We start from the raw sequence: 11,714 nt of genomic DNA, 5'->3' as shown, positions 1-11,714 counted from the left end.
GGAACTGACTTATTACCCATAATTCCACTTATAGAGATTTATCCAAAGAAATCCAAAACACTAATTCAAGAGAATACATGCACATTTTGTTCATTGCAGTATTTTTATAATAGCCAAGCTATAGAAGAAGCAATGCAAGTGTCAATCAATATATGAGTGGATAAAAAAGCAGAGGTACATATATGCTATGGAATATTACTCTGCCATAAAAGTGAAATCTCACTATTTATGACAGCATAAATGGCCCCAGAAGATATCATTCTTCGTGAAATATAAGTCAAAGAAAGACAAATACCACATCATTTATTTTTATGTGGTATCCAAAGTAAAAAATAAACAAAATTGAAACAAACTCATAGACACAGAGGAGACTGGTATTTGCCAGAGGCTTTGAGAGACAAAGAAAAAGAGGCAAACAAATTAAGAAGTAGAAATTGGTTGTTAGAAAATAGTGAAGGGGATGGAATGTACATCATATTCCTATATAGCTCATAATACTGTGATAAGTACGTATGATGACAAGTGAGTACTGGAAATATTGTGGAGAACACTTTGTAAAGTATATAGTAGTTTAACCACTATGCCATACACCTGAAACCAATATCAATAATATTGCAAGTAAACTCTAGTAGAAAAAAATAGAGTACTGTTAACTATACTCATCATGCTGTACCTTTCTACTCATCCTACATGACTGCAGCTTTGTACCCTTTGAATAACATGTCCCCAATTGTCCCACCTTCTATGTCTGGTAACCACCATTGTACTCTTTGCTTTTTTGTATTTGATATTTTAAGGTTCCACATATAAATGAGATCATACTTTTTTCTTTCTCTGTTTTGTGTTTGACTTACTTCACTTCACATGATATCCTGCAGATTAATTGCTGTCAATGACAGGATCTCTTTCTTCTTCAGGCTGAATAATATGCTTAGATTGTTTTTAAATCAAATGACTATGAATGATTGAGATTTTTCTTTGTTTTATATCTGGTTAAGTTTTATATACAGGAAAGATACTAATTTTGTAAACAGATACCTAATGTTTTTTGTTTCTAATAGGGTTTCAATTTACTCTCTGGGTTTTACAGATGGATAATCATATTATTTGCAAATTTGGATAATTTTGTCACTTTTTTATTTCTTTCACTCAGATATGTATGTTAATATGATAGGCTTAGCTTTGCCTTGTTCATCATTAGGTAGTTTTTTTTTTCCTTAATTCACTTTAATATTGATTTAGTGCTTTGGAAAGATTGTACTATTTATAAGATTATGAAATTCTAAGTTTAATTACGTTTATTATTTCCCACTTTTGGTAATATTAAAGATTTACATTCTATATTTTAATATACATCTGTTTAACTTTATAAATTTTATTAGTATATTTAAACATCTATTAATTGACTTATAAATGGTATTTCTCAGTTACTCTTCCTGGATAAGAAAGATATTTAAGTACTTAAACTTTCTACCCTCACTTTATTTCTCACACTTTCATGAATTTTCAACTCTGTTGCAATTTTTATATTGGCAGTGTTTATAACATTTATTTTTTGTTCTATAATTGTAAGTCCTCTAGTTTTTATTTTAAATTCCAAATATTAATGGAATTAATACTTGATCCCATTTCTTTCATGTTAATATTTCTACAATTTTTTTTAATTTAAATGTTTGAGTTTACTGTACATTTGTGTTAAGTACATTTTTGGAAAAGAAGTTCATGATTGTTATTGTTCTGGCAGAAGTTCTATCTATATATGTTGTGGGTTGAGATTGTGACAATTTCTGAGTTTAATTAAAGAAAGAGCTTTCTTCTCTGTTTCTTATTCTTTTTTACTATTTTGTGGAGGATTTTATTGCAAGAAGTAGAACAACAATGTTATTAATCTGTTATCTTCTATCAGAAGTCTCCTGAAATACTGCTTTTTATTGAACTTCTTACTTCATAAAGTGGTAAATTTAAGAATTTTGGAGTTTTAGATCTGTCATTTTTCTAGCTGTGGAGCTTGGGGATATTACCTAATCTTCATGAAACTCAATTTCTTTATCTATAATATAGGGATTATAAAACAGATGCTATACTTAAAATTTTTCTAGGAAACTGTCATATTATGCCTTTCATCTAAACTTATTTATTAATAGCTACCATAGTACTTACCAAAATGATACTGTAAAATGGGTATTCTCATTATCATAGTGCCTACCTCACAGTTTTGCTGTGAGAATTAAATTAAACAGATTTTATCTGAAAATAAATGTACAGTGTCCTTCCAGGAGAGTACTTTCTAGCCTGCAGTCTGGTTGCTGAGGTGTATAAAAGTAAATCTTATCAGCTTGGATGGTCTCCATTAGGATGTGCTCAGAGACCCCACTTCTCTGGCTGCTTCAAATTCTAAGGCTTACACTAGCTACAGTGCCTATACAGAAGGAATGCATAGAAATTATCTCTTAATAACCATCAGGGTCTATTTATATACCTAAATATGGCAGAAAGAACACTAACTATGCCGATTCTGTTTTTGTACAGAAGTGAAAAGTATATTTTGAATTCAAAATCTAAGTATAAATGAAGATTTCAAAAGGATAAATGAGGGCATAAAGTGGAAATGTATGGACATTTGCCTTTCCTTAGATAAACAGTGAAATGTAAGTCATCTGAATATTAGAAATTATTTAAAACTATTCATTACAAAAAAACTATTTATTACTCAAATTTGTGAATATATAACTGAGAAGGGGTTAGAAGTAGCAGGAGATCATCAAACATCAAGGTTTTCACTTCTATATATTACATTCTTCTATCTATATAAACATCCTGGTGGAAATTAAAATTATTTTCCCTAAAAAACTGTCATGACTTTACTATTAAATATTTTGCATATTCTTTTGAAAATGTTAGAATAAAAGAAAAATTGAGTTATATGAGTCTAGGCAGAATTTTCCTTATTAGTTAGTAGATATAAAGAAAATGAGTTGGGCAATTCAGAAACAGACAAACGATTTCTCTGTCCTTTCTTGTGGTGAGATTTTCAAAATGTATATCACTTATTTAATGAATACCTAAATAGAATTAAGATGCTTACAAACTGACAAAATAATAAAAGGACTTTTTCTCTTAACTATCTCTTTTTTTCCCCAAGTGATAAAGACTGTCTCTAAAGAGCTCATGTTGTAGTTCAACTTAATAATGCCAATGTTCATAAAAATTAAAATTTTCAAAATATACTTTCAGTTAATGATTCCATAATAAAAATAATCTACATAGTTATTTTTTTCTTTTTTCTTTTTTTGTATTTCTCTGAGGCTGGAAACGGGGAGAGACAGTCAGACAGACCCCCGCATGCACCCGACCGGGATCCACCCGGCATGCCCACCGGGGGCGACGCTCTGCCCACCAGGGAGCGATGCTCTGCCCCTCCGGGGTGTCGCTCTGTTGCGACCAGAGCCACTCCAGCGCCTGGGGCAGAGGCCAAGGAGCCATCCCCAGCGCCCAGGCCATCCCTGCTCCAGTGGAGCCTCACTGCAGGAGGGGAAGAGAGAGACAGAGAGGAAGGAGAGGGGGAGGGGTGTAGAAGCAGACGGGCGCTTCTCCTGTGTGCCCTGACCGGGAATCGAACCCGGGACTTCTGCACGCCAGGCTGATGCTCCACCACTGAGCCAACCGGCCAGGGCCCATAGAGTTATTTTAGTGAGTTCTCTTGGATTACTTCAGATAAAGCTATATATTGAGAAGAATATGATATGATGCTCTTTGCATATATTGATTGTGGATAGCAAAATCTATAATTATAGTGTCCGTTGCTTAAGTTACAAGATAATTTTAACATATTTTATTTTTTAATTTTTATTAATTTTAATTTATTATGTTTACATGGATTCAAGTGTTTCACTGAATAGAACACCCTCACACCCCACCTCAGTGTCCCTCTCCCCTTAACTCCCTTCGCCCTTCCCTCTAGGATATGCTGTCTTGTTATCTGTATCTCTGTGTTATGTACATATAAATATAATTTCACTAATCACTTCACCTTCTCTGATCCCAGTCATTCATCCCACTTTCCTTTGACTGCTAATCCTCTGGTCCTTGTGTCCATGCCTCTGCCTCTTTTCTGTTCCTCAGTTCACTTTGTTCATTAGATTTCACATATAAGTGAGATTATATGATATTTTTCTTTCTCTGCCTGGCTTACTTCACTTAGCATGATAATCTCTAGGTCCATCCATGCTGTTGTAAAACATAATATTTCCTTCTTTTTCACAGACATGTAGTATTACATTGTGTGTATGTACCACAGTTTCTAATCCATTGTCCACTGATGGACAGTTGGGTTGTTTCTACATCTTGGTTATTGTAAACAATGTTGCAATAAACATGGGTGTCCATATCTTTTTTTGAATCAGTGATTTGGTATTCTAAGGATATATTTTGAAAAGTGGAATAGCTGGGTCAAAGGCATTTTCTTTTTTAATTTTTTAAGAAAACTCCATACTGTTCTCCACAGTGGCTGCACAAGTCTGCATTCCCACCAACAGTGCAGGAGGGTTCCCTTTTCTCCACACCCTCGTCAGCACATATTGTATGTTATTTTGTTATTGAGTACCATTCTGACAGGTGAGGTGACACCACATTGTGGTTTTAATTTACATTTCTCAGATCATTAGTGACATTGATAAATTTTTTTTGTATTTTTCTGAAGTTGGAAACGGGGAGGCAGTCAGACAGAATCCCACATGTGCCTGACCGGGGATTCCGGCATGCCCACCAGGGGGCGATGCTCTGCCCATCTGGAGCATTGCTCTGTTGCAACCAGAGCCATTCTAGCGCCTGAGGCAGAGGTCATAAAGCCATCCTCAGTGCCTGGGGCAACTTTGCTCCAATGGAGCCTTGGATGCGGGAGGGGAAGAGAGAGACAGAGAGGAAGGAGAGGGGGAGGGGTGGAGAAGCAGATGGGCGCCCTGTGTGCCCTGGCCAGGAATCAAACCCCGAACTCCTGCATGCCAGGCCGACGTTCTACAATTCTACAACTGAGCCAACCAGCTAGGGCTGACATTGATAATTTTTTAAAGGTTTAAGTGAGATATATATTTTTATTTTTATTTCTTAGATTTTATTTATTCATTTTTAGACAGAGAGTAGAGAGTAAAGACAGAGAGAGAAGGGGGAGGAGCAGGGAGCATCACCTCCCATATGTGCCTTGACCAGGCAAGCCCAAGGATTTGAACCAGCAACCTCAGCATTCCAGGTTGATGCTTTATCCATTGCACCACCACAGGTTAGGCAACATTGATCATTTTTATAGGCCTATTAACCATCTGTATGTTTTCTTTGGAAAAGTATCTATTCAGTTCTTTTGCCCATTTTTTTTTTGTATTTTTCTGAAGCTGGAAACAGGGATAGACAGTCAGACAGACTCCCGCATGCACCAGACCAGGATCCACCTGGCACGCCCACCAGGGGGCGATGCTCTGCCCACCAGGGGGCGATGCTCTGCCCCTCCCGGGCATCGCTCTGTCACGACTAGAGCCACTCTAGCACCTGGGGCAGAGGCCAAGGAGCCATGCCCAGCACCCGGGCCGTCCTTGCTCCAATGGAGCCTCGCTGCGGGAGGGGAAGAGAGAGACAGAGAGGAAGGAGAGGGGGAGGGGTGGAGAAGCAGATGGGCGCCCCTCCTGTGTGTCCTGGCCAGGAATTGAACCCAGGACCTCTGCACGCCAGGCCGATGCTCTACCACTGAGCCAACTGGCCAGGGCCTTCTTTTCCCCATTTTTTATTTGGATTGTTTCACTTCCTAGTGTTGATTTTCAGATGTTCTTGATAAATTTTAGTTATTAACCCCTTATCAGACATATTAAAGAATATGTTCTCCCGTTGTGTTGGTTGCCTTTTTATTTTGCTGAACTAAAAAAAAAAATCATAAATCATGGTCAAGTGGGATTTATTCTGGGGAAGCAAGGCTGGTACAATATTTTCAAATAAATTAATGTGATTTATCACATAAAAAATAAAAAATAAAAATCACATGATAATATAAATAGATGCAGAAATGCATTTGATAAAATCTAGCACTCATTTATAATCAAAGCTTTCAGCAAAGTGGGAATTCAGATAACATACAGCAGCATAATAAAGGCTATCTATGACAAAACCACAGGCAACATCATACTTAATGGACAAAAGTTAAAAGAAATCCCCTAGAGATCAGGAAGAAGGCAGAGGTGGGTGCCTCCTTTCATCACTTTTATTCAACATAGTTCTAGAAGTCCTAGCCACAGCAATCAGACAAGAAGAAGAAATAAAAGGCATTCAAATTGGAAAAGAAGTAAAACTGTTTTGATTTTTTGATAACATGATACTGTACATAGAAAACCTTAAAATATCAGTCAAGAGCCCCCGCCTGCCTGCCCGCGCCTGGCGGCGGAGTGGAGCGGCGCCGGGGCTGAGCCAGGCGCACACGGGCCGCCACATGTGCTGTGCCGGGAGCAGCTGCCGAGCGGGCGGACAGCGAGTGCGAGAGGCCCCGTCGGAGCAGTCGCGGGAGAGCGCCAGAGATGGGAGAACAGCCCATATTCACCACGCGAGCTCACGTCTTCCAGATTGACCCCAACACCAAGAAGAACTGGGTGCCTGCGAGCAAGCAGGCCGTCACTGTTTCCTACTTCTACGATGTCACAAGGAACAGCTATCGGATCATCAGTGTGGATGGAGCCAAGGTGATTATAAACAGCACGATCACGCCCAATATGACATTCACCAAAACATCGCAGAAGTTTGGGCAGTGGGCCGACAGCAGAGACAACACAGTGTTTGGTTTGAGGTTTTCGTCGGAGCAGCAACTGACAAAGTTTGCAGAGAAATTCCAGGAGGTGAAAGAAGCTGCCAGGCTGGCCAGCCAGAGATAAGTCGCAGGAGAAAATCGAGACCTCGAGTAATCATTCCCAAGAGTCTGGGTGTGAAACCACATCTTCTACTCAGGCATCCAGTGTCAATGGGACAGATGATGAGAAGGCCTCTCATGTGAGCCCTGCGGACACCCACCTCAAGTCTGAAAACAACAAGCTGAAGATCGCTTTGACACAGAGCGCTGCCAACGTGAAGAAATGGGAGATCGAGCTGCAGAGCATGAGGGAGAGCAACGCCCGGCTGACTACGGTGCTGCAGGAGTCTGCGACCAGCGTGGAGCAGTGGAAGAGGCAGTTCTCCATCTGCCGCGACGAGAATGACCGGCTGCGGCGCAAGATTGACGAGTTGGAGGAACAGAGCAGCGAGATCAACAGGGAGAAGGAGGAAAACATCCAGCTGAAGATAAGAATCGAAGCGCTGGAATCGGAACTCCGGGAAAAGGAGACGGAGTTGAAAGATCTCCGAAAACAAAATGAAATCATACCTCAGCTCGTGTCAGAGTGTGAATACGTCTCAGAGAAGTTAGAGGCAGCAGAAAAAGACAATCAAAACCTGGAAGACAAAGTGCGTTCGCTGAAGATGGACATTGAGGAGAGTAAATATCGACAGCGCCACCTGAAGGTGGAGTTCAAGAACTTCCTGGAGCTGTTAGATGGGAAGATCTATGACCTGCATGACTTCCGCCGAGGCCTCTCCAAGCTGGGCACTGACAACTAGGGTGGCACCGGGCCCCCAGGAGTCCCAGGTGTGCGCCCGACACAGACAGGACAGGACGTCCTCCTGTTGGTGTTGCTTCTGTAAATGCAGGCACGTTGGTCGTGTTTCCAGACCAGCTGTGCGGTCCACTCCCTTGTCTCCAGAATAGAAATCTCTCGCTTCTCCAGCCTCTCAAGGTTGTGGGAAACTGGAAGATTCTGACTCAGGAATCCCGAACTAGGTCTACCTTAAATGTTTATGCAGTCAGGGCAGGGATGTTTATATCTTTCTTAAGGGTTGTTGCAACCATATGAACTGAAATAAGTTTTCTAATCTAAATATGAATATACTTTACACCTCCTTCTTTAAAATAGCATTTGGAGTATTTGAATATCCACCAGGTGCCCTTGTGTGGGGCGTGGAGGTAGGGAATTCCTTCTCAGTAAGCATCAGGTGCTTGGGAACAGCCACTCAGCAGACTGGGCAGAGAAAGAAGGCGAGCTTCCTGAAGTAGGCACACTTCCGGCCTGCCTGTTTGTAAGGTTGCGACAGTGCTCCTTTCTTGGTTTTTATTTCTGAGCCAATTTTTGTGCTGTGGGAACAGCACGCAGTGAGGGTGCCTAGCACAGTGCCTGGCACAAAGTAGGTGCTTAATAAATACTTGTTCAATTAAAATATATATAAAAAATCAGTCAATAAACTACTAGACATGATAAATTAATTTAGGAAGGTGGAAGGATATAAAATTAAAATTCAGAAAACAGTGGTATTTTTGTACACTAACAATAAACTGCCTGAAAGAGAAATTAAGGAAACAATCCTCTTCATTATTGTAACAAAAAAAAAGAACCTAAGAGTAAATTTAACAAAGGAGGTAAAAGACTAGTACTTGGAAAATCATAAAATATTGGAAAAAGAAATTAAAAAAAGATATAAAAAAGTGGAAGCATATACCATGTTCATGGATAAAAAGAATAAACATCATTGAAATATCTATATTACCCAAAGCAATCTATAAATTCAATGCAATTTCTATTAAAACACCAATTATATACTTCAAAGATGCAGAACAAATATTCTAAAAAATTATATGAAACCAAAAAGGACATGAATAGCCTCACCGATCTTGAAAATGAAGAATAAAGTTGGAGGTATCACATTTCCTGACATAAAGTCATATTACAAAGCTATAATAATCAAAACAGCTTGGTACTGGCATAAAAACAGGCATACAGATCAATGAAACAGAACAGAGAACCCAGAAATATTGAATAAATCCATGCCTTTATGGTCAATTGATATTTGACAAAGGAAGTAAGAGCATACAATGGAGTCAAGATAGTCTCTTTAATAAATGGTGTTGAGAAAATTGGACAAGTTCATGCAAAAAAATGAAGCTATACTACTAACTTACAATATTCACAAAAATAAACTCAAAGTGGATAAAAGACTTAAATGCAAGTCAAGAAACCATATACATCTTGAAAGAAAACATAGGCAGTAAACTCTCCAATAACTCACATAGCAATATTTTTGCCAATTGATCTACATGGCCAAGTGAAATAAAGGATAGGATAAACAAATGGGACTATATCAAACTAAAAAGCTTTTGCACAGCAAAAGATACCATTAACATAATTTTAAGATATTTTAAAATATAGTAATTAAAATTAGGATGACAATGGATTGAGAATCAATAACAGAAAAATAAAAAAAAATAAAGTAGAGTATACATAAGAATTTAGTATCGCCCTGGCCAGATACCTGAGTTGGTTAGATCCTTGTCCTGAAGTACAGAAGTTGTCAGTTGAATGGTTTGATCCCCAGTCAGGGCACATACAGGAACAGGTTGATGTTCCTACTTCTCTCTTTCTTTCTCCCTCAATTTCTGACTAAAATCCATAAATAATTTTAAAAAAAAATTTAAAAAGGCCCTGGCTGGTTGACACTCTTGTAGAGCATTGGCTCGGCATGTGGAAGTCACAGGTTTGATTCCCAGACAGTGCACACAGGAGAAACAACTATCTGCTTCTCCACTCCTATCCTTCTCCCCCTCTCTTTCCCTCCTGCAGCCATTCCTCAAATGTTCAAGTGGGTTAGCTCCAGACACTGAGGATGGCTCTATGGCTTTGTTTCAGGTACTAAAATCACTCAGTTGCTAAGCAACAGAGCAGCATCCCCAGATGGGCAGAGTATCTCCCAGTAGCGGCTTGTCAGGTGGATCCCAGTCTGGGTGCACATGGAGGGAGTCTGTCTTACTGCCTCCCCACCTCTCACTTAATTAAAAAAAATTAATTAGTATTTATGAAGGAATCCTTGGAAGATAATTTGGCATGATGTAACATTTATTAAGTCATTATCTCATGCACTTAAATGGTGAGGATACTGACTGGGGTAATAACTATGGAAAACAGTATAGAGTTTACTTAAAAAATAAAAAAAATGGAACTTCCCTTTATTCCAGGAATTCTACTTTTGGGAATATAGCTAAAAATACTCAAAACAGTGATTTGAAAGAGTATATGCACCCCTATGTTTATGGCAATGTTATTTACAGTAACAAAGATCTAGAAATAAGCCAGGTGTTCATCATTAGCTGAATAAAAGTGCTGTGTTACATTTACAGAATTGAATATTACTCAGTGGTAAAACAAAAACGAAAGAAAAAAAGAAAATCACACCTTATGTGACAGCATGGGTGGACCAGGTGACTATTATGCTAAGTAAAATAAGCCAATCAGAGAAAGACAAATGCCATAGGATCTCACTTACATATGGATTTTAATAAACAAAATAATTTAACAAACAAAATAGAAAAAGCATAGCTACATTGACTGACATCAGAGTGGACAGGTTTGGGGACTAGGTAAAAAAAAAAAGGAATTAACCTATCTATCTATCTATCATCTAATCTATAGACATATAGACACAAATGACAGTATCATTATAGAGAGAAAGGTGGTGTGATGAGGTGGAAGTAGGCAAAAGCAGGATAAATGGGGATGGGAAGAAATTTGACTTTGGGTGGTGAGCATTCGATGCAGTATGTAAATGATGTTTTATTGAGTTTTATACTTGCAACCTGTATGGTTTAATTAACCAATGTTACCCCAATAAATTAAATTAAAAATCATGATGTGAATATTGGCCATTTACAGCAGAAAACATGTTTATACTGCATAGCATAGCATGTACTAAAATAAATCTCAGTACATTGTAATAATAAAATGAAAACCTAAAGCCATAAATTGTAATAAAAAATAGAGGTTAAATAACACTGGTTCTGAGACAGGAAATAGGCTTTTAATTACAACAATGCAAGAAGTTGTAAATAAAATCTTAAATATTTTATTACATAAAAGATGTTAAACTGTCTTGTATAAATATAAAAAGGAAAAACTGAACATAAATCTTTGAGATCAAGATTAAAGTCAAGTTAATATATCCAATATATAAACAGTCCTTAAAAGTCAATAATATTCCTAAAAGTGGGATGGCTGGGTCAAAAGGCAGTTTGATTTTCAATTTTTTGAGGAATCTCCATACTGTTTTCCACAGAGGCTTCACTAGTCTGCATTCCTACCAGCAGTGTAGGAGGGTTCCCTTTTCTTCACATCCTCACCAGCACTTATTCTGTGTTGTTTTGTTGATGAGCGCCATTCTGACTGGTGTGAGGTGATATCTCATTGTGGTTTTAATTTGCATTTCTCTAATAATTATTGATGTTGAGCATTTTTTCATATGTCTGTTAGCCATCCCACTTTTAGGAATATACCCCAAGGACACCATAGAACGGTTCCAGAAGGAGAAATGCACCCCCATGTTTATAGCAGCATTGATCACAATAGCAAAGATCTGGAAACAGCCCAAGTGTCCATCTGAGGACGAGTGAATTAAAAAGCTTTGGTACATATATACTATGGAATACTACTCAGCCATAAGAAATGATGACATCGGATCATTTACAGTAACATGGATGGACCTTAATAACATTATACAGAGTGAAATAAGTAAATCAGAAAAAAACTAAGAACTATATGAACCCATGCATAGATGGAACATAAAAATGAGACTCAGAGACATGTACAAGAATGTGATGGTAACAGGTAGTGGGG

At 38.2% G+C, this 11,714-nt stretch overlaps 1 protein-coding gene across 1 annotated transcript; it reads left to right on the top strand.

The window, feature by feature from the left end:
* The first annotated feature begins 6,466 nt into the window (after positions 1 to 6,466).
* LOC136316990 (homer protein homolog 2-like) lies at positions 6,467 to 7,620 on the top strand. The gene is given in 3 exon segments (XM_066249418.1): positions 6,467 to 6,538; positions 6,540 to 6,890; positions 6,892 to 7,620. Coding segments are annotated over 3 exon segments (1,152 nt in total).
* The last annotated feature ends 4,094 nt before the right edge of the window (positions 7,621 to 11,714 follow it).

Source organism: Saccopteryx bilineata, chromosome X (genome assembly GCF_036850765.1).
Source record: "Saccopteryx bilineata isolate mSacBil1 chromosome X, mSacBil1_pri_phased_curated, whole genome shotgun sequence".
NCBI classification, from domain to species: Eukaryota; Metazoa; Chordata; class Mammalia; order Chiroptera; family Emballonuridae; genus Saccopteryx; species Saccopteryx bilineata.
Note: the sequence above shows the minus strand (reverse complement) of the source record. Positions and strands in the feature narration are given on the sequence as shown.